At 45.0% G+C, this 22,560-nt stretch overlaps 2 protein-coding genes across 3 annotated transcripts in view; one reads left to right on the top strand and one right to left on the bottom strand.

Moving 5' to 3' along the window:
• Positions 1-6,948: 6,948 nt before the first annotated feature.
• On the bottom strand, positions 6,949-20,940 carry LHX8 (LIM homeobox 8). 2 transcript variants are annotated; one of them, XM_030953239.1, is made up of 9 exons: positions 19,587-20,940; positions 17,689-17,850; positions 17,318-17,476; positions 14,432-14,553; positions 12,788-13,008; positions 12,099-12,202; positions 9,531-9,626; positions 8,280-8,463; positions 6,949-7,549 (listed from the first exon to the last, which is right to left on the bottom strand). In XM_030953239.1, exons 2-9 carry the CDS (start codon positions 17,767-17,769, stop codon positions 7,473-7,475), a joined length of 1,044 nt encoding a protein of 347 aa, XP_030809099.1. In that variant the 5' UTR covers positions 17,770-17,850; positions 19,587-20,940; the 3' UTR covers positions 6,949-7,472. The 2 variants fall into 2 exon arrangements, with proteins under 2 accessions (XP_030809099.1, XP_030809100.1); XM_030953240.1 differs by lacking the exon at positions 19,587-20,940 and adding an exon at positions 18,419-19,429.
• Positions 19,859-22,560, top strand: part of CRYZ (crystallin zeta) — a 60,543-nt gene continuing 57,841 nt past the window's right edge. Inside the window, exon 1 of the mRNA XM_030953245.1 lies at positions 19,859-20,273. The gene's annotated coding sequence lies outside the window, so the exon portion shown is untranslated. The remainder of the gene's footprint in view (positions 20,274-22,560) is intronic.

Genomic DNA, 22,560 nt, shown 5'->3' on the forward strand with positions numbered 1-22,560 from the left:
AAACAAATGAAAAAACCCCATGGAAACAACACACAGAAACAAGAAGATAGGATCATTTCTTCTGATGAGGATTTTTTTTCCAAACAGTATTCAGCAGATGATTCTTAGGTGATCCAAGGATGCTGAATATTCCTTTAAATGTTAGTATTCTATGAAATATTTCACTATTGCATGTTCTGCTATAGAACAGGAAAAATATTTTGGTGGATGCAATGTCAGGCTGATTCTTCAATTGTCAGTAAGTGTTCTTCCACAAGTGGGCTGTCAGAGAAGTGGTTATGAAGAATAAACTGACTGGTTTTGGGCAACCCAGAATGTCTCCCTTTCACCAGTTGCTCAGCCTGGACAGCTGTATCCTTGCAGACAAAGTGCCTTACTGGCTGTTACTTTACCTGGCTTACATTTTGAAATTCATCTATACCGTGTAGACTACGAAACAGAAAAGGCTAGAGAGGAAAACCAACACTTTATTTCAAATTGACTAATAAAAAATCAACTGTAGTAAGGATGTCAGGTGTGTTTGCGCTGTGTGATGCAGCGCACTGTTGCTGTCGAGAGATTATGAAAATTGATGGTGTGGTCCGGGAGAAAACGTAACAATAGTGTTGCAAATAAATGAAAACAATGCAAGACTGTTCCATTTTTATACAGTAGATTTTTAAAATAGCTTTAATTTGTGATATAGTGGACTTCTGAGTGGGGCCTATTCTGCTTTCTGTTTACAATGATCACGTGTATTGTACCTGTGTAACTGCGGGTAGAACTGGGCTCTTGCTACTTACAACACAAGGAATAAAGCTAAAAATTACGTATATATTACTGTAATACATCTATTTGTGTGTTTATAAGCATAAGGTTCCTTCTCCATTTCAAGACTGATAATTTCCTATTCTGGAACCATTTTATAAATTGTTCTAAATTTTTAAACTTTTGATACAGGCAATGATTTTTGGGGTAATTTGTAATTTGTACTGCACTGTAAACAATTGAAAATGAGTGTTTCTTCATGTTCAAGTAATACTACTGCTATTAGTATTAAAATTGTCTGTTACCCTATGCTACAAAATGTCCACATGCATTTGTCCCAAATAATGAGTTTTAAAGCCATAAAAATGGCTCTTTGAGGTTTAAGAAATGAAAGGTAGGTTTCATTAATATGATTCTTAAGATCGTATTGTTTTGTCAAAACCGAATTAACACGAGCATGATGATTTGAGCTCTAAATCCTGTTGCTTCTGCTATGCAGAAATAGAATCCTTTTGTTTAAATGTCTTTGATACCGGAAGTGCTTAATTCTGTTTCACAGTTCTTGGGGATTGTTCTAATAAAGATTTCGATACGAGCCGGAGTGCGTCTGCACCGCGCCGGGCTGTACGCGGGGCTGTGCGGGGCGGGCCGGGGGCTCTGCCGAGCGGAGCGGGGACGGGGCGGCTCCGGCTGCGCTGGGGCGGAGCGGGACGCGGGGCGCGCTTGGTGCCGCCGGGGCGCGGGGTGCGAGGCGCTTTCGGTGCCGAGGGCATGCGGGGCAACCGCTGCCGCGGAGGAGCAGAGCAGAGGAGGCCCCAGGAGGGGCCGCTGCTCCTGGTTGAAGGGGAATTCTGGGCTTTATTTATAAAGGACGGAGGATTGTTTGTTACATTTTTTCATTTAAATTTAGATTTTTTAAAACAATGTAATAATAAACTATACTGGGTTTTGTCTGAATCTGAATTGAGATCTTATATGAAGCAAGGTGTATGGCTGAAATGATACCATAGAACTCAGTAGAAATCTTTTTTGAGGTTTAGGAGGCTCGCAGTCATATTTTCCCGTCTTTGTGAGAAGTGAAGAAACCTTTACTGTATGCCATGAGTTGGCTGAGCATCACAGGCAGATGACCTGTGGCAGATGACTCCCAATCTGGCCAGTTTGTGTATGTTTTTCTGGAGGACAGAAAAAGGCCACCACCAAGCCCCATGCAAAAGCTTTTCGGGGATGGGGATGGAATTCAGCAGACATAGCAGTGCAGCACTTATTTCAAGTGGGGAAAAAGGAAGAATTTGGACTCAAGGTTAAAGTATGCCTTGTAAGTCATTCCACTCCATGTGGGGAGCCTTGTCTGAAGTTGCTTCTGGCATTCAGCATTCCCTGCAATGAGACCTTGAATTAGCAAAGCAAGTTTTTGAGTTAGCAAAGAAAGCTGGTATAGCTGTGTGTTTGGGATTCCGTGGCTGAATAGTGAATACATGCAGACGTAGACTCTGTGTACGCATAGTTGCAGCATATATAATTTAAGGGAAAACGAGTGTGTATGAGGCTTATACTGTATGATGCTATTTTTTGCAAGGGTTAAATGCTATCAGCTTTGGTGGGGAGACTGGTTGATTTGTGCTGTCCAGTCACTGGCCATGAGTAGCAGTACTTGTTCGGCCCAGGTCTGTGCCACAAGGGGTGGTAGGCAGCTGCTGGAAAAGGGACTTTGTGACAAAGTTGTGGGTTTGATCCCTGTGTGGGCTCTTCACCTAAGAGCTGGATTTGATGATCTTTGAAGATCCCTTCCAACTCAGAACATTCTGTGATTCTGTGAAAGCAAATGCTTATAGAGAGGAGAATGACACAGGCTAGGAGGTTTAGATGTGGGCCAGATCAGTACAAATTAGACAGTGAAAGGTGAACAAGCAAAAATGATCTTTAGAGGAATATTGGTGTTCCCTGAGCCCAGGTTAGCAGCTAGACTGACTGAGACCATGCCACATGGGAAGAGGTACATTACAGTTGCTTGGAAGAGATAAAAGACACTACTGTTCTATGGTTAATCTCCATGAAAGTGTATTTACTTTTGTTTCCCTTTTATTTGTTTTGGGGTTTTTTTCTTTTTACCATTTAATCTGATGCAAATTTGGCAAACAAAACGTGAATACATTTTGTTCTATAAAGCATTGCTGTAAAGCTCAATTTTTTTTTCATTCCAGAAAGTAACAATAGCAGTAAAGCATTTTGTAGGTTAAAGAATATTGAGTTCAAGTGATCATGTATAGCCTTGAAGAATCTAACAGTGTCCCCAGATACTGGAAGGTAAATTGTAATATAAAGTTATTTTAAGGGGATTCTGGAGCATAGAGGACCTTTACTATGTGTCTCATATGTATGTTGTTATTTTGATTAAAATCTGGGCCTTTTTAATTTTTTAACTAACATCAGTGTCTCCTGTTAACACATGCAGCCTGCTGGAACTGACTGCAGCTATTAGTTATGTTGTCCTCCTTCAGAAAATGTCAGGTTTACTAATAAAATTGCTTTCTTGCCTCTTTTGAAATTTGTTTTCAGACTGATGGGGTTTTTTTATCTCACATGGTTTTCTTGCTATTCACATTACATTTAAATCTAATGTTGGATGCATGCCATAGAAACTTTAATCCACATCCAGATTAGTTCAAAGGCTACATGGAGCTTTTTCTCATGCACAAGCAGTCTGCTCTCCAGTCTTTTCTAGGGATCCTACTTTTGCACAGTTTGTTCTTTTTGGTTAGCCAAGAGGAATGTCATACAGTGGCAAGTCTCCCTGGCAGCCCTGGAACATGGACCAGTGACCCATGTTACCACTTGATGGAACACAGCATGGCTACTAATTTTCAGTCAGTAGGCTTGTTTTGAGAGGCACCTATGTTCTGAGCACCTTGCTCAGGGAGGTGCCTCCTCAGGTACTGGTGCCTGCTGCTCAGGGAGAGGGGAAAAGAGGCTGCCTCACTCTGCTCTGGCGCCACGAGTTGTCATTGTGCTGCAGTTACTCTGAGCCACAGTAACAGTGCAGCAGTGGTATGGTCTGATTGAAATTTCTGCTAAAGAAGGAAATGGTAACATAACTGACCTGTTACAGTCAAACAGACCCTGGTGATAAATATGGGATGAAAATATTTCTGGTTTTGTCTCAGCCAGCATCTGATGTGTACCGTCTTTGTGGTTTGACTTTGCAGATGAATGTTGCTTTTGGTGCATTTTCTGCAATAATCTGGCATGTTCCTTTGCAAATCCACACATCTGCAGATGGCTTAAAGAAGGAAAGGATTGTTTTATATGGAGCTTCGTAATGTAGTTTCTGGTTGCCATCATTTTCAACACATCTGACCAACTCAATTTCCTGTCTTGAATCAACTTTCATTTCATTAAGTCCCAGGTTCTCATTTCTGTTGGTTTGGCTGGGCTCTCTGGGCAATCTGTTTTAGTTTTAGTCTGAAAGAGGCTAAGTTTGGAAAAGACTCAGTCCTCCCAGGAGAAGGGTCTGTACTTATTTTGCTCCAAATGATAATGTCATAAGGGTTTAGTAGTTTTTATTTTACTTTTTGTTTGTTTGTTTTAGTTTACAAAGTTCCACTTTCTTACAGAAATACTGACAATTTGGACAGTCATGACATTGGTATGTTTAAACTCACAAATGGGCTGCTTTTTTGAGAACACTAACAATGGTCCAAAACAGATAACAAATCAAAGTATAATAGTCAGTTGTAGTGGTTCTGGGTCACCCGAGCTTAAAAAATTGTTGTTAAACTCTTTGAGAGTTTTATATTAGTAGCTCTTGTATTGCAGTGGCAACTGTTTCTGAACTGATGTTGTGATAAACCTGCACTGGCATATTTGAATGCATGAGTGGAGCATGTCTGAGCATCCCAGCCCACCCAGTCACCTGTACAAATTCCTGCAGAGACACTGAAGCTCAAAGTGCATGTTGAAAGGTAACATTTTTATGCATTTAACTATGCATAACATAGATATACACTTCTTTGATCTTAAAATCATATTTTGGCTAAATGCCTGTATCCTATTACAGGAATGCTAGTATTTCTGCTGATTGTTTCATAAAATAGTAAAAAAAGTGGCTGCTAGTTAGTCCTGTGTTCAGCGTATAGCAGATTACATAGCATTTAAATTAGATTTTTATGAATAATTTACTTGAATGACTTGCTAATCTATATTAAACAAAACTCAAACTCTTCCCTGTGTGATTTTTTTTAATGGAGTAGCTATCTTAAACATGCAATGGCCTAATTTTAAAATAAGAAAATGTGTATTTTTTTATATACTAGTATACTGTTACTTGTCCTAAGTTTCCCCTGTTTTGGTAATAACCTTTGGTTTTGGGAGACTTGCAGCAGTAGACACCTTTCTCCCATGCGATTATCTTGGGAAATAATACTGGTGCAGTTTGTGATGGCAGCTGTTATGTCATTCAGAAAGGGAACTGGTTTCTGTTGCAGTATGGCAGAGTTTTAAAAAAACTCTGTCAGCCTAACACCAGCTGCTGATGGCTCTGGCACTGGCAAAGGAAGACTCGGAGCCCAGATTCTCTGCTGCAGTCTCCTATTTTCAATGCAGTCTGCATTTTCCCAGCCCCACCCACAAATATCTCACATGGCTTTTAATAAACAAATATCTGCTCATGCACTCAACAGTAGCAAAAGATCAATGCTCCTGCTTCCCATTTTCATAGGGAAATAGGAAAATTGCTCCCCCATGTACTTTAATCCTGTTCTGACTTTGGAACTGAACAGAAGGTGTTTCATAAATAAGCTTAAACTTGCTTTTGTTTCAGACAACCTGAAGCTACTCAGTTCTTTAAATAAGACTGAATAATTACTTTTCCTTAAAGGGGCTCAGCGCAAGTGCCCATGTTGCATTTCAAATTACCAATTTATGTTAACATTTAAATTAACGTTATTTAGCATTTAACTGGTAAAACTTCAGCATATCAGACAAATGAACAAAAAGTAGTTTGTTTACTGCTACACATGTACTCTGGTAGCATGCAAATATCTGGAGCTAGCTTAGGTACTGAAAATGACATCTGGAATTCCATATTCTACCCAGGGCATTTAATTTATAAGTTATGTATGCTCAAATAAAATGTAAGGTCAGTCAAGTTCCACTACAACCCCAATTTTGAGTGTTTTGTGAAAAAAAAAGTTTAAAAGAAGGCAGGGTAATAAAAGCCTTAAATCGCTGGAGATTGTTTTGGCTACTCAGATTAGCTCAGACATCTACGAGCAGCACTTAAAACAGTGCCAGCATGTAGCTTACAGAACTTTATTAATTCAGAGCTTGCCATCAAATTTCTGCTCACAAAAGTCATCAACAGAGAGCACTACCTTTTCCAAATTGAAGTGGCTTGACCAGCACCATTAAGGAATTTCACAGAGTAGACACTTATGCATAGTTGGGAGAGGAAAAAAGGGATATGGACACATACACGCTATCAAAATATGGTTTCCTTCTGATGCAAATAAAGTTTAAGTGAGCAAGGGGGATCTAACAGTCTTAAGTAATTTAAGGGAACTAGTCTTTGAAGACAAAAACCTGTTGAATTTGTAGTAACCTTTATGCATCAAATTAGTATATCAAAACATGCTCTACTAGTAAGTCTTGGCACATTGACAGCTCTAAACACCATGGACTGTAGTGCATTTGACTGAATTCCAGTCATTGTTCATATGCAGTTTGATATTGGTCAGTTAAAATGCCAAACTAGATTTTACTTCTAAAAAGCAGACTATTCAAGTATTGCCTCTTATTTATCGCCCTGCTTAACAAAATCACAAGACAAAAACATGGGAGAAAACAAAAGCTGAAGTAAGAAAGATTAAAAATGTTAAAGCAGATGTGACTTCAGGTTCTCTACTTGCCAAGTCACAGATTAAAATCTGTCCAACATGTACCCAGTTTCCCTCCCCCTCCAGGTGTGCATCCTCAGAAGCAGCACTGCTTTGCATGTACCCACTTGTATAGCACATATTTGGAGTGTTTCAAGATCCATATAAGTCCATTAAATGATTTTTACTATCAATAGAAATAGATATGAGCCCTCCTGAAGGACTTCACTGTAATGTTCCTCAGTATACCAGGGACTTTCTCTTAAAATTGAAGATTCAATTTATGCACTTGACAAATTATCACAGTTCAGCCATAGACACAGCAACATTTTTGCTTGGCATGCTACAGCAGAAACTTTATTCAGTTCTTTTTGAAAATATTTGCAACCAAAATTTATTTTTGTAAACTCACAGAAATAAGCTTTAACATATAGGCTCTACACAACTCAAATACAGGTAATACTTTTAACAATAACTTACAAATACAAACCTAATGATAAACTACAATTTCACAAAGAATTGTAAACATTTTGCACAATTGTCAACCCTTTCTTTTAGGCAAAGTGCTCCTTTGATGACAAATAAATTAACACACACATAACTAGAGCAGACTACTTCCAGACAATACAAAAAGGTGTTTTATAAGGCTTGTAAACAATTAATAGTTACATATGCAGAATCCATAAAAGTGTCTTGCAGGCTAAATAGATGTACATACCTGGGCAAAAATTTTCTTGAAAATGCTCTGGGTGTTAAATAAAAAGTTAACATTAATATCTTTCCAATTATATTTTCAATACACTGTGACTTAAGGTTACATCTTTAATAGTTTAGATCCCTGATGAAAAGGAATTAGGTGTGACTTAGTGGCAGCTGTGTCATTGAATGGGGTAGCAAAGGCTGAAGTCCAAGAGCTGTAGGTGAATGAGCTACAAAAACAGAAACATTTACCAGTCAACTTCATTGAAAAGAGCACAAGATTAAAAGTCAGTAAATCCACTTGGTAATGACAGTTCACTGTCCCAACCCTGCAGCATGTTGTGTTTTTCCTAACCCAGCATCTGCACTCCTCCCCCAATTGGCCACTCTTAACACCGCTGCTCTGGAGGAAAACAAGCTCAGGCCACAAATGCAGCTCAGCCCGGTTCTCCCAAAACCTTCACAATCCTCCTAAACACAAATAGGACCCAAAGTTGTTGACTTGCTGGGTCATAAGGCAAATGAAGATTGAAGTACTTTTGACCACCAGCCTCTCCCACTTCCTCCCATTGTGTGTTACTTGAGAGGAAAGCTGAAGCTTTCAGGGAATTTGCTGGATTGAGCATACTCACAGTCCATGGGACAAAAGCCAGGGAGCAGGTGCCAAACAGTTTTCATTAAAATTAAGTGTTATTAAAATATGTGAAGTAGATGTTTAAATAAGTATTTAATTTCTTATTCTTGTTTCAATAGACTAGAAGAAGCACAAATAGTGGTCTTCATACTCAGATCTTCAACCATGCTGTTGCAGTGAAGGGCTACTGCTTTCTTAATGAGGTGTAGATAGCAAGTAGAGTATTGATATATCCATTAGGTTTCTTTAATCAGAAAGGTAAACTGGTTTTGCTACAGCTGATAACGTTTTTATGAGGAGAAAAATAGCAAGGCTGTTATACCTACCATCCATGTAGCTGTGCAGAGCAGTGAGCATAGTCCCATCCTGGGGTACATATGCAGAGTATGCCATTTCCTCTAACATGGGTGGAGACAACCTGGAGGGCTGAACTGCTGTGACAGGAGCAGTGGATGAATGATTAGGACTAACATGTTTCTTATGGCGCGCTCTGCAATTCTGAAACCACACCTGAAAAAGAGGGAAACATACATCGCATTGATAGATCACATTCAATACTAGCACAACAACAACCTTGGAGTTTATCTTAAGCTGAGTTTGCATAGTTCATTTGGCCTTTGATACAATCTGACAGTCCAAATGGAAAAATACCCATTCTAAACATACAAGTGTGGTCAACTCAGGAATGCATCTTCAGTACCCAGCAGCCCACCAGGGACAGGGACAGGCACAGTGAGGGGCTGGGCGTCTCCCAGGGCCGGCGTCCCCCAGGCCAAGCAGCTTCACCTGCAGCCCCACTCTACTTGGGCCGCACCACCCAGCACGTCCGAGACAGCTCCTCCCTTCCCTGCCTGGAACTACTGGCAGCAAAGCATCTTTCACATACAATACCCACTTGTCCTTTTCACATGGAAAAGACTTCCTTTTTTTTTTTAAGGATTGATTGCAGCAGCCAGATGCCTCATTTCTATAGAAACACTCTGTCAATCTTCCAGGCTAGAATGAGCCAAGGCAGCTCAAAATTAATTTTTATTTATATTAACATATAAATATATAATTTGTATTATATTTTTAAAATCACATTTGTGTATGTGATTTTAAAAAAATGCATCCATATTTTTGCTGAGAGACATCTTCAAGCAAGGATTCAAAGTTTGTGTTTCAGTTTTGGTTGGCATGGGTACATATTTTAACTCTGCTCTCTATAACAAATGACTAGATATTCACTTGTTCCTAATGTCATACCACAGACGCTTTCAAAAAGAGTGCAGGTCTTAAGAACAGACTACTTCAGTCAAATATATATTTGAAATAAATTAACACAAATTTCTATACTGTTTAGGCTGAGAAGTTTCTTCCTAGAAGACTTAATCCCTTTACACAAAGTGCAAAAGGAATATAGCAAGTTTTCCAAATTACAATGCTTGTTCTAGACCTATTCCTGACTAAGGATGTTGTCCACAGTTAAAAGAGATTAGGATCTTTTTCCATGTTAGAATAACCTCAGAAAAAAATTTGGTTGAACATTTCCAATGGATGAGTACCAGACTGTGAGTCAAGTAACTTCACACCGTTACCTGTATAACACGCCTGCTCAAGCCTGTTCTTTCTGCCAGTTTCTGAAGTGTTTGTGCATCTGGATTGTTGTCCTGAGCAAACTGTGCTTGCATAACCTGAAAAGGCAAGACGTGAGATTGTAGGAGCATTTGTGCCAAAAGCCACATTAGACAGTATTTTCAGACTATGGTACTACTCCTTGCCTGTCTTCAGGAAACTTTTTTTTGTGATCACTAGTCTCTAGAGAGTACTCAATACATTAAAAAAAAAAAATCTCCCAAAGCCAAAGTACAAGTCCTTGCTATGCTTGAGTGAGCTGTGACATTTATCAGAAATTAGAGAAATCCATTCTGCTGGGCAGTAGTAAAAACTGGAAGAAGTCCTCTGGAAGACTGCATTAAAAGAACTATAGGAGAAAATTTACTTCAGAGTAACACAAATATGCTCAATAAACACCTATAGCAGCAGACCATGGCATAAAAAAGGCATGAGCCATGACCCACTACTCTGAACTTGTCAATCACTATCTGCATCCAATGTTAAATGGAGTAGTTGATCTTTTCATCTCCATGGAGGATGCAGGAATGCTCTGTTTCCTTTGTCTTTCACCAACCCAAGAAGCAGGCTGCACTGTGGCTGACCTGGCCTTTCTGATGGTTTGGCTACTCATCTTTCGACAGAAAATTGAACTAGTCAGCACTTCTCTTAAGAATATAAATTACACCTTTTTTCTGAGGAAGTAAATGTCAGTTTGGCCTGCATCCTGAAAACTTTCACAGGCTTTAAGGATTGGGCCTGTTTATGAAAGTAGGGCTTCATGGATTTCTGCAGGGTATCTTCAGCAATTCCAAAGCATTATTTTGTTTTGTGGATTTTTGACCCATCAAACTTTGCCTGGCTTCATCTTTGAAGATTCAGACTGTTTACTTTTGTAATTTTTCATAGAATCACAGACTGGTTTGGGTTGGAAGGAACCTTAAAAGCTCACCTTGTTCCAATCCTATGCCATGGGCATGGACATCTCCCACTCCTCCCACTGTCCCAGGTGCTCCCAGCCCCATCCAGCCTGGCCTTGGGCACTGCCAGGGATCCAGGGGCAGCCACAGCTGCTCTGGGCACCCTGTGCCAGGGCCTGCCCACCCTCACTGGGAACAATTCCCAGTTCCCAATATCCCATCCAGCCCTGCCCTCTGGCAGTGGAAGTCATTCCCCCTTGTCCCGTCACTCCAGGCCCTTATCCAAACTGCCTCTCCAGCATTCTTGGAGCCTTTTTAGGTCCTGGGAGGTGCTAAAGAACAAAACCATTTAAAAAGTGTGGACATTCTTTTGTACAAGTACTTTGTGAGGTAATTACATGCTGCCACTCTGACAGTGCACTTATCCCAATGTTTCTCTTGTTGGAAGTAAAGTCTTATAGCAGCCTCGAAGACAGGTACAGAGGTACAGCAAGCAGATAGAAAGTATCATGAAATAACAAGATGCCATAACACCTCAAACACCTGCTAAAGTATGTTACAATCTACTTCAAACAGGGAAAGAAGGGAACATGGAAATTTGAATGGCAGCAGCTGGGAAGAACCCCTGAATACAGTTCCCATCCTAATGGCTGGGCTTATCTCCCTTTCAGCTTCTGCTGGGGAAAAAAATTCCCTTTTGCTGAAGTTCAAACTCAATGTCCAGAGCCCTTGTCCTGTGCACCCAAGTTGGATTATGGTTTACATGCTTGTTTTGTGTTTTAACACCACCTCCTCTCTCCAGTCATGATTATAATAGGAGCCCAAGCTTTGAACAACTCCATGCCCTTTTTTATAGCACTACTTTAACACCTCACATGTTATTACACCTCAAGATGAGTTTCTTAACTGCTTTCATTATTAGAGGACAGGCCAACAAAATAACTCACATTGTTACCAGAAATTCAAAGACCTGTTAAACTGAAGGCAGGGATGTACAGCCAGGATTAGGTAGAAAGTCACAACTTCCTTCTCACTACAGGTTAAAACCTCTAAATCTTGTCTCAATATCCCCTCTTTCATTGGAAGCTGGCCCTATCTTAGAGTTTTTCCCTAGAAAGCTAATTCAAGTGGTTATCTAGAGTTTGAAGTAGCTCTGGACTGTCTCAATAGAAGTTAACTCTTGTCAAGTCAACAAAAAGACAAGAAACCTGGAAAGTGGAGGAGATGCAGGCACTACAACAATTCCAACTTCCATCCTATTAATGTCTTGAAGTCACATACAGTAGCCACCTTCAGTGCAACTTTTCATATTACATAATCTAAAAAATATTTTGTTTTTATTATGCTTAGTGATGTAAATGGCTGATTAAATAGATTTCATCGAACAATCAAATAGAACCACCTTTTTTGTTTCCACTCTTCAGAATTACAACCTTCTCCCAGGGAAATAAAGAGCTTGAAGAGTACTATTTCATGTTAAACTTCCAGAAACATGCTGTGTCTTGACAGTTTATGAAATAGTTTAAAGCATTCAAGCTTTTCTTTCCCCCTGTATGCATGAAACTTTCTACTGGTTCAGCACCCATGTCCTGCGTTAACCTGAGCTACACAAGTTTTTAGCACTGTCTCTACCTGGAGCTGATCTGCTGTGAAGCTGGTCCGAGCTCTTTTTGCTGGTTTTGGATGATTAACATCTTGTTCTGTTAGTAATGCTCCTTCCACACTAATCCCATTACCTGAAACATTAAAAAGAAAACAACACTGCCTTCTAAACATTCACAATGTTGTTGTAAGTCAGACTGTTCTCCAACCATAACCAACAGTACTTGGTCAGCTGAATTTCAGCTTAAAAAAGCCCATAATCTATTCAAAATTCAATTGATCAAGCATCATAACACATTATGCCCTAAACAACTCCCTTGCAAGTGAGGGAAGAAATAAATCTAACATGATATTTTATCAACAGGATATGCTGATACTTTATTTTCCTTAGGATACAAAACAAGTTCTGCAGACTAAAAAAAAAAAAAAAAACAAAAAAAACCCCAAAGCACTAAAACAAAACAAAAAAACAACACCCCAAACCAAAAAAAACTACAACCAAAAAGCCAACCAAAAAACCCAACCCAAACCAAAACTGCAAAACCAAAACAAACAAAATCCCCTGAATATGAAATAATTTACCATTACTTTTATTCAAGTACCTGTGCTTCCAGTCTTAGTAAAACCAGTCAATTATCTCCCAGTATGGAAAATGGAGCAAACCCCAACAATTTAATTAAATCTGAACCACAAACAGAGTTCTTAAAGCAGTATGTTACCATTTTCAACTTCTCTTTTCAAATTGTCCAACATGCAGTCGTAATGTACTCTGCAAAGGACTTTCTCCTCGACCAGAGCGAACTCCTCTCCAGTGGAGAGCTGTCTCTTGCAGGAGAAGCAGGCGAAGCACGCCAGGTGGTACACGTTCCCTTTAGCCCTCCGGACCCAGTCGGTGGAGTGGATGTGCCGCCCGCAGCGGGAGCAGCGAGTGCCGTAACGCCTGCAATGAGAACGGCAACCGGGGGAAACTTAGACCCCGGCTCGGGCAAAGCCAGGCTCCGGCAGGATTAGAGGTGACCGGGTTGTGGCAGCGCAGCTGAAGCCCACGGCATGACTGCGTTGGCATTGCAAAAAAAAAAAGAAAATCAGCAAGTTTCTATATGATAGCTTAAGGCAAGACACTACTGAAATACAGAGGTTAGTATTTTCAGAAGGCAAAGAGCAAAATCAAAGCATTTTAACTGCTACATGAATTCATAGCTCCTCATCATTCCTTTTATAAAGATAATTACTCTTAAATGCTGAAAGATGGAAACAGCAGACTCTTGAAAATTCTTCCAGTTTTTCAAATGTATTTCACATGACTCTAGCGGTAGTCTGAACTAATATATTTAGCTAGATTACCCCTTTACTAATCTTTAGCACCTTCAGCAGACAGGGGAAAACCTGCACCTTCATAGTTATTTCCTCAATTCACATCACATTATGATTTTTAAATAAACTAGAAAATCTGCATTATTACACTAGAAAATTTCTCTTTGAAGAGGAAAGTAGCCACCAAAATATGTTGATTATTTAGATAAGAACTTGTCCCCAAGATCTTTGCAGACCCAAATTTTTTTGAAGTCCCACAAATTTAGTTTTTTCAGAAGTTTACAGCACTCAGCTTGCCCCCGGCCCACTGTGTCTCAAGTTTGACTAGCTGGATGCAATCTATTCACTGCACAGCTGAGAATCCCAGAAATAATTTGGTCTAGCAATCAAACTAGAGAAGTACTAGCAATCACATCAAAATTAACTGCAGCAATTTTTGCTGCTTTCTGGATCAAAGACTTTGCATCCTGAATACTCCATTGCCAACACAAATAATATTCTTCCTTGCAAGTTTAGCCTGTAATTTTGAAGGAATCACATTCTAAATCAAACTGATCACAGAAAAGTATAACTGCTGAAAGCTTCTTTTAAATATAATGGGATTTATTCTGGGTTGATTTTACAGCTCCTTGTGATGCCTTAAGCCCTACCCCAGTGAAGCCCTGCTCCAAACAGATCATCTCAATTTTACATTGCATTCTCAGCCAGCACTATCCAAGAATGATTCTTTGCACACAGGATAGCTTTACAACCAAACTGCAGCAGGGACTTCGGCATTTTTTCCCCTCCGTGGATACACAAGTGAGTGATGGTATAAATACAGCAGCTATGTGCAACAGGGGAAGGGCAGATTGGAGACTTAGCAGGAGGTCACATTACACAGACTTAGGGTTCCCCAAGTCCCTCCTCAAGAAAAGCCATAGTTTAAACTGCTGAAAATAAACCTAGCAAATGAAAAAGTCTCAAGTGAATTTCAGTTGTGGCTGAAGTGAAAAGAAACAAGCAAGTATCACAAGTTATCTGATTAATTATATTCCTGTATGATATACCTGAAATAATCAAGTTTGCAGAAGATATCTTTATCTTTGATGTAGCAGCTGGTGTGTCTTCCCAAGGATGTTCTGCAAACGCTGCATGAGAGGCAGCGCACATGCCAGCAGAGGTCATTCACCTGCAAAAACCCAACAAAAAACCACCCCTCAATACCTGTACTACCAATATTGCATTTTATATTTACAAACCCTGGGTTTTTTTCCAGAAATGATCAAATGTTATATGCACCATGATTCACAGAAAAATTATCTTGAATGCAAAATGTTTTCTCTATAGAACTGCATGCATATTGAAGGTAAACTAATTTGATTCAAATCTTCAGAATAAGCTCTCATGGGTTTGTAATTAAAAGCAGTAGAAGAGGAAGCAAGAGATACAAGTTCTGTGCAGGTGTTTTGTGCCCAGTTCTGTTCTCATAGCATTAGAGTAAGAGAGCAGATTTTGGCCTTATGTGACCTTGGAAAGGCAACTAACGAACACACTTCTATTTCCTAGTCTGCACAAATTCCTGCCTAACAAAAACAAACATTACAAAGTTACTTAAAATTTTAAAACATGAGTATTGAAGGGGGAAAAGGTCTGTCAAATAGAAATACACCATGAACCACTCCTCCATTTGCCGTGTTTCTGTTAAAGCAAATTTGGTGAATGGCATCTGAGTTTCAAAACAGCAGCAGGTGTTTTAATAGCAAGTTCAATATTTCTTTAGTATGTCCATAGCAAAACTAAACATAGTCATGGAATGCGGTAGAAATCAGCATTTTTGGAAACTTACATATCATTTTGGGGCATATAAAACAAATAAAATGAGAGCAATCATTTTAATTTCTACTTTCCTATAAAAGGAACTCTTAATTGCGCAGACATTGCACATCACCTAAATAAATCATTTGACTACCCAAGACTCCCAGTGACCACAAAAATTAAGTAATAACCCGCTGGATAATCCCATACTGTATAGGAGGAATTCTGAAAACCAAAGAATGATTACATTTTAATTTTTTTCTCCTCACTAAGCCAATCTATCGTCTCATACCAAACAGCCCATATATTCCCTATGGAAAAGCAGATTTGAAGTAATCTGGAACGTGCCTTTTGTCAGAGCGTGGCCAGACAAACCTCAGAGAAGGCAGTGCATGGACTCCAACACCCACGCTGGGATCACCCATTTCAGTCATTCTTCAGGCTGTAATATTGCAGTTTGCCCAATGCTTTACCAACCCTTATCCTTGCTGGCAGCCACCTTCCCATATGCTGACAAGCTTACACAACAACATATGAAACTGTTGATAGCAGTTGCTAGCTGTCACCAAGCTCACCCTCCCGGGCACCTCTCAGAAAGGCCGCAGAGCGGAGGGGCAGCGCTGAGCCAGACTGAGCCTGCCCTGCAGCCAGTCCGGCCGTGCCAGGGCTCCCTGGACCTCCCTGGGCCTCCATCAAGCCCTGACATGCAGCTCTGCGCAACGCGAGCTGACATCCCAGCCACTCAGAGCCAACTACCTCTTCTTCAGAGATCAATGCCTTTCCAAAGAGCGGGACACCAGCAGCTTCCGTGGTTGTCCCATTTAATGCCATTTGTCTGTGTTCCTGTTTGTCAGTTGACAGGGACGAAGTTGAAAGGTGTGCTGGACACTAGCATACCAGCATCAATTCCTCTCTGCCTACGCAAGAAGCAGTAACAGCCAATTTAAACTCAAGGCTAAATAATTTAGCGGTCTTTTGCTCCAAGTCCCGTTATCCTGGTTGTTCAGATGGGAGACAGCAGTGATCAGTAAACTATCAATGAGCTGCCAAAACATCACGGAAGTTAACAGAACTGAAATTGAGTTCAAGTCAGTTTTGTTCCTTATCCACCCGCCTGTTCTGTGCCAGCCCAAGCTACTGAAAAGGAGACGGGGTCACCCGAACCAGGGATGCGTGGCAGCTCCTGCACCAGCCCCATTTTCAATGGACACTAGCTCCCGCAGGCATTTTACTTAGACCTCCCCACCTCAACTAAGACCTAACCGGATGATTTAACAACACCACAGATGTCCTTCCAGGGGTGTTACCCACTATCAGTTTGCAACTATACAACAACTTCGTCTAAGATTGATGGAATTAACCGACTTCTGCCACGATCATAACTCTCAATTTTGAGAGGAAAGACAGCAAAACTCTGACCCAGAATAATTTTAACGGCTATAATACAAAAAGCAAATAAACTTCCCCCCCACACCTCCCCCCGCGGTAATGCTTCATATTTAAAGCCACTTGGTTTTATTTATTTGTTTTTAAATTATCTTACTCGGTTCTGATTGCTAAGACAAGAGAACAGCTCTGCATGCACTCAGCTCGTTTCCCTCAAATATGTTAGTTAACCACCTTTTGCAAGAATAACTTATTCCATTTCTCAAGAGGCATTTTTGGCTTTGAGACTCACGACGTTCCCCCCAGACCTATGTCACTAAAATGCAGGTCGCGCCGCCGCGATCTGACCGAGAGAGCGCGGGAATCGCCGCGGTCGGGACCCCCCGTTCCATTCGCTTCCCCGCTTCTCCCGGTGCGTCAGGAGGAACACGCAGCCCAGAGCAAGTAATGTCACCCGAAACACCGACAGCAGCTAGGGTCCCTTCTCTGGCCCGAGCACCGCAAACAAACGCGCTGGGACTCCGCGCTCCCGCGTCCGCGGCAGCTCCGCGCCGTCCGGGGAGGGGAGGGCCGAGTCCTAGCGATAGGGCGACCCGGAGGGCCGTACCCCCGGATCCCGCCGGGCCCGGTTCCCCGAGGCTCTCCGGGCACTACCGGCTACCCGGGTAGGCTCTGCCTAAGCAAGCCGCCCTCCGGCTTCAGCCGTGAGGGAAGTCGCCAGACGAAGGGGGCTCCGGGTCGGGCGCCCTTACCTTGAGCAGGTACTTGTCCACAATCTCCAGGCCGCAACTGCTGCACACGCACTTGCCGGGGGCGCAGCCTGAGCCTGAGGCCATGGACCGCGGCGATGAGGAGGGCGATAGGGCAGCGGAGGAAGAGCAGGAGTCCTCGTCAGCTGCTGCGGGGCTGGCCTGCGGGAACACGGGGAGACCACGGTCGGCGCCCCGCCACGCCCAGGAGCCCCGCGCCGGCCCGGTCTGGCCCACCGATGCCTGTGGGTCCCGCCAGGACCCCGGTGGAGGCAGCGGTGTCCGCGGGACCCGGCGGGAGCGCCACGGCCGAGGCCACAGACCCGCCGAGCTGCGCCAGGCGCCCGAGCCGCTCCGCCCCCCCGCCCGCGCACCTTCTCCGCCGGGCCCCCGAGCGCGGGCAAGTCCTTGTCCTCCAGCCTGCAGACGAACATCGGGTCACTCTTCCAATACATGGCCCTACCCTACCACATACCAGCCCCCGGCGGTCGGCGAGCCGGCTCCGGGGACCCCGCGCCGGTCTCTGCTCTCAGCGCCTGCAGGAAAAAAGTTTTGTTTTCAAGTGGGTGGACCTGCCCCGCTGGCCTCACCTCCTGCACAGAACCCGCCTTCCAGCGCGGTGGGGCCGTTATCTCCACTAGCGAGCCCGTGCGGATTTAGTGAGGGGAGGAGGCACGGAACCCCCCCAACAAAACAACAGCAAAAAACAACCCCCCCGAGAACCCCCTCACTTGTCTTAATCTTTTGCCACAACTTCCCCCGATCACCCCAGTCTAGGCACACGTTCCAGTTACATCTCTCTGTTAGCGAAGAAAACAGACACGAAGGAAAGCGAGAGCCAGTATGAGCGATTTTCCCGCACCCCTAAATCCCAAAACCCAAGCGAATTCTGTAGCTCAAACTCACAGCTCCTCCATCTGTCTCACTACCTCACCTCCTGCTTGCACCTCCCATAATAAAACCTTTCTCATTTAGCTAAAATAGAAGGACCTGAGCTATGGAAGCGCTCCTCCGGCTCTAAGCTCCCACAGGTGCTGCTGGTTAACACCGGTGTCCCGGTGGTACCAGGAACAGAGGGTGGGGATGCCGACTGTCCCTCACTACCTGCAGAACCAGCCGGCGTCTCTCTGTGGAGAAGCTGCGGGTTACGGGCACCCTTTCTCCACCATTACAAATCTTGTCTGCAGAGTTCCTTCACATCAAGCACCATTGGTGTGCTCTCGGAACATTGGAGAAGAATAAAGCAGTAGCTCGTCCTTCGCAGGTGAGATAAATAACCGGGTATCTACTTCTAGGCACGTGTTTAACCAGCCAGCTGCTTTTAATTAAACTTGTCGTTTAGTTTCCATGTTTCCCCTCACCTCTGTGGTTCAGCCTCGCCTCACCACGGATGCAGGACGTGCTGTTCAGCCTCAGTAAAGTGACCTGAGGGAATTGTCCTTACGTTTTTAAACATGATGCATTTGATAAAAGGGAATTCTGCGTTTGAGGAGCTGTGTGGAAGGAGAAGCCCCGTACTACTCTCCCCCTAAAAAAGATGGTCGTCGTTTCAAATCCCGAGACCCGATCTTGTGAAACCGTAACTCGGCTGTGCCGAATTCCGGTAAAGCCGGGACGTCCGTCAATTACTCGTTTGTCTAGCGGTTTTAACCTATCTAGCCGTGGGCAGAATCCCGCTGACATCCAGTCTCGGTGTCCCTGACACCGCTGCCTCAGCGAGGCAAGCAGGGCTTTGGGGTTTCGAATGGCCGTGACGTGGCTCGGCGTCCAGAGCGCCGAGCGCCGACAGGGAACACGGACAACGCTGGCCCCTGGGAGTACCGGCCCAGCCCTGACCAACACCTAAGCTGACCCACAGCTGGCTTTCTGGCGTCTCCCGCAAGGGCCCGGGGTGTGCTCGCTCAAACTCCGACGCAAATGCGGCCCCCGATCCGGCCCGAGCACCCGCCCCGCGGGCGACGGGCTGCGGCTTCGTAGGGCGTCCAGTAACCGCACCTCGCCGCCTCGCTCTAAGGGGCCCCTGCAGCAGGGTTCCCCCTTGGGTTCTGCTCCCTGTCCGCAGCAGTGCGGGTCGGGGCGCCAGCGGCCGAGTGCTCGGGCGGCCCCGCGGGTCGCGGCGGGGCCCCGCGGAGCGTTCGGCTCGGAGCAGGACCAGCGCGGATCCTGCCGAGCCCCCATTCTGCCCACCGCGCGGATCTCCCCATCCGTGACCGACAGAGGCAGGACAGCACTACTGTCGTCTGTCGCAGGTAGCACGACAGAAAATGAGCACCTGGCGAGGGGCTCCGAGGGATGCGTTGCGGCGGGGCCGGGCCACCGTGATGAGAGCCGTGGTGAGCCCTGTCGCGGCGGATCGGGCACGGCCGGGAGCAGCGTCAAGGCTGTCGATCGTCTTTGTTTTTCCTGCGCCTTCAACGAGATAATTAATGAGGTTGGTGCGCGCTCCGAGAAGGGCTGCGGGTTAGATTTCTATGAAACAATCCCCTTCCTATGCGCCTTTTCGCTCTGAAAATACAGCGGTAGGAATCAGAAAAGTCTATCTGCGCGTTATTTCCCGCGGCGACCGTGAGATTAGGAGCAGCGGTAATTCATACTGCGGTGCTGGAGGAAAACCAGCGTGCGGGAGATCTCCATGTTTCGTACCGCGTCCGGAGCCGGCTCCGCCAGGTGACGAGCGAGCGCGGCTGCACTGGCCGCCCGGTCTCTCCGCCCGCCCCGAGGCTTCGGAGCAGCCCCGCGCAGTGCGAGGGTCTCAGCGGAGGCGGGGCGGGGGACGCGCTGCGGGGGTGCGGTGCTTGGCGGGCTCACCCAGGGCCTCTCCGATGGCTGCGCGGAGTCACAGGCTGGGTCGGCCGCCCCGGGGCGCGGGAGGTTCGGGGAGTCAGGAGGAAAACGCGCTCAGAGAACAGTCCGTCAGCAGATCCGGGTTATTGTTGTGGCCGGAGGGGCTTCGAAAGAGGTGAGCAGTTTTGCCGAGCTAATTGGAGAGAGGCGTTATTTCTGAGAAGCGGTCAGAAACGCGATAACGTGTACGGGGCGGACGTGGGAAGTATATGGGCTTGGTTATGCGGGATATACTTTGGGTCGTCCACCTTTATCACCCATCTCTCCGAAGCTCAGTCTAAACTTCATCGCTTAAATTACACGCCCTCGACATTTTAGTGAATATTTCCTGCATCATTTTCTGAAGAGATGGAAACGGGCAGACATGCAGGCTCTAGAGAATTCCCGACTCATGCGCACCCTGCTCTCCCACTGCTATCTCTGTGTACATCGGAAGGATGTGTCCCCTTTTGGGGCGCCGGGTAGGACCCCTCGGCGGGTCGTCGCGGTCTCGGCAGAGACGGGAGGGAAGGGGAATTTGTCGGCGGCGAGCAGGGTGGCCCTGGCCTGATCCTGCTGAGGCTGAGAGTGGAGAAGAGCGGATGACTCCAGCGGGACCCTCCGACGGGGTCTGTATCTGGTTCTGCTTCCCCTCTCTCAAGAGTTATACCAGGCTGTTTGTAAGTGGGAGTGCTGACCAGTTGCACATAGGAAAGATCTCTTAAATATTTGAGGATATGGTACAGCGCGAAGAAAATACTGAACGCGGAGAATTAGGGTTGTTTTAACGAAAGGGTGTTGGCACACGGACTCCTTCATCAGAGACTGCACCGTGCTGCAAGTGCATGCGGCTGGGTGCTTCTCTCTGGAGTCTTCTTCAGCGACACCGGTTCTCCCGTTAAAACAAGTTCTGTAAGAAATTAATACCGCCACTGCGGTCAGCTTACGAAAAACGGGCACCAACACCAGGGCCACGGTAAACCGGGTGCCCACGCCGGCCGGTCCCGCTGCACATGCCGCTGTCGGTGCCCGAGCCGCGCATCCCAGCGCCCGCCCGGCGGGTCCCTCCGCGCTGCCGGCGGGACGGGCGCGTCGCAGGACTGGGGGGACCGCGGGGACGCACCGTCCCCTCAGCGGAGCGCCACCCCATGTCCCCCCAGCAGCTGCTGGCAGGAGAGCTCGGAGAGGCGGGACGGCTCAGAGAGGGAAGCCCGACACCCTCGGGACAAGGTTCGCTTTCCCGGAAGCTCCCCTCTCGTCTCAACCATCTCTTCGCGCTACTTGGGTGTTCGTACACCTGCATGTGTCCAGAGGTTTTTCATATGTAGATCGCCGTGTCTTGGGCTGTGGAGCCTCTGCGAGCTGTGGTAGAAAGAGCCGAGCCCGCGCCCTCAGGCTTGCTGTCTGTGAGTTTGCACCCCCACTGATCACAGCCAGTGGTAAAAGATGCAGGGTTTGGACTAGCCCTGAATAATTGACTCTGGGCTGATTTAACGGGAAGGAAACGAACCCAGTCTCTTACCAGTGACTCGTTTTCCAAATCAGTGCAATGCACTTTCCTTGGGTCGGGCTGTGTGCCTCTGGTTTGAGGGTCTATGATCTTTCAGGACTGCAGACATGTAGCTTTTGCCCACGACTCTTCTAGTGTAGAGCTCTGTGTTGCTTAGCTGTGAGTGGCAAGATAAGTCAAAGGGAAAAATTCATATTCCCTAACTGGATTCCTGAGTCTGTGGTTCCCCTACCAAGACCAAGACTTTTATGCAATTTCCAAATTTTTTTTTTAGCATTTTTTTCCCTTCCTTCAACAGGGAGCTGGGGCGGGGAGGCAGATGGCAAGAAAGGAATCAGCGAGATGCAGCCCTGCATGTTTTTAGACTGCTGGCCCTTGCACTGCGACCAGAAGTGCAGGGAATAATTTCGACATACCAGTGTGGGACGTCTTCATTAATTTCAACTCTTGGTCTCTGCACTCTGAACATATTATCTGGATGCAAGACGTGCCTGTTCAAATCAAGTGTTGCATCTCTGCGTTCCTGAAATCGTGGTGAACACTTGATGTAGAAGCTGACTTTTTAAGTATCTATGCTAATTGTCACTCAGTTTGGGAAAGTGCTGGGGACACAGGAAATCAGAGCAGCGATCAGATTATGTAAAAGTGCATTTTGCCCCTAAAGTAAAGGAAGGAAAAGACAAACTGGAAACCATGGCGGTTTGTTTATACATACACAGGCACAACATTGTAAGGGTGTCCTGTAAGGATGTTTTGGTGAGCACAGTAACTCCACGCTGGAGGGCCCAAAAGATATCGGGTCTGCCTGCCTTACACCTTTTGCTTCTGTTCATGCGATGAATAATGAGTCTCTGGAAGAGACTCGGGCCGGCCGGCGGGATAGCCTGTGAGGGGGAGGCCGGGGCCCGGGGGC

The sequence above is a fragment of the Camarhynchus parvulus genome, chromosome 8, assembly GCF_901933205.1.
Source record: "Camarhynchus parvulus chromosome 8, STF_HiC, whole genome shotgun sequence".
NCBI classification, from domain to species: Eukaryota; Metazoa; Chordata; class Aves; order Passeriformes; family Thraupidae; genus Camarhynchus; species Camarhynchus parvulus.

Coding starts and splice junctions, on each gene's coding strand:
- LHX8 (XM_030953239.1), bottom strand. CDS start 17,769: ATGTATTGGAAGAGTGACCCGATGTTCGTCTGCAGGCTGGAGGACAAG. Junction 17,477..17,688: donor TCGGGGGCCCGGCGGAGAAG/GTGCGCGGGCGG, acceptor GTGTTCCCGCAG/GCCAGCCCCGCAGCAGCTGA. Junction 13,009..14,431: donor TGCAAACTTGATTATTTCAG/GTATATCATACA, acceptor TTCTCATTGCAG/GCGTTACGGCACTCGCTGCT.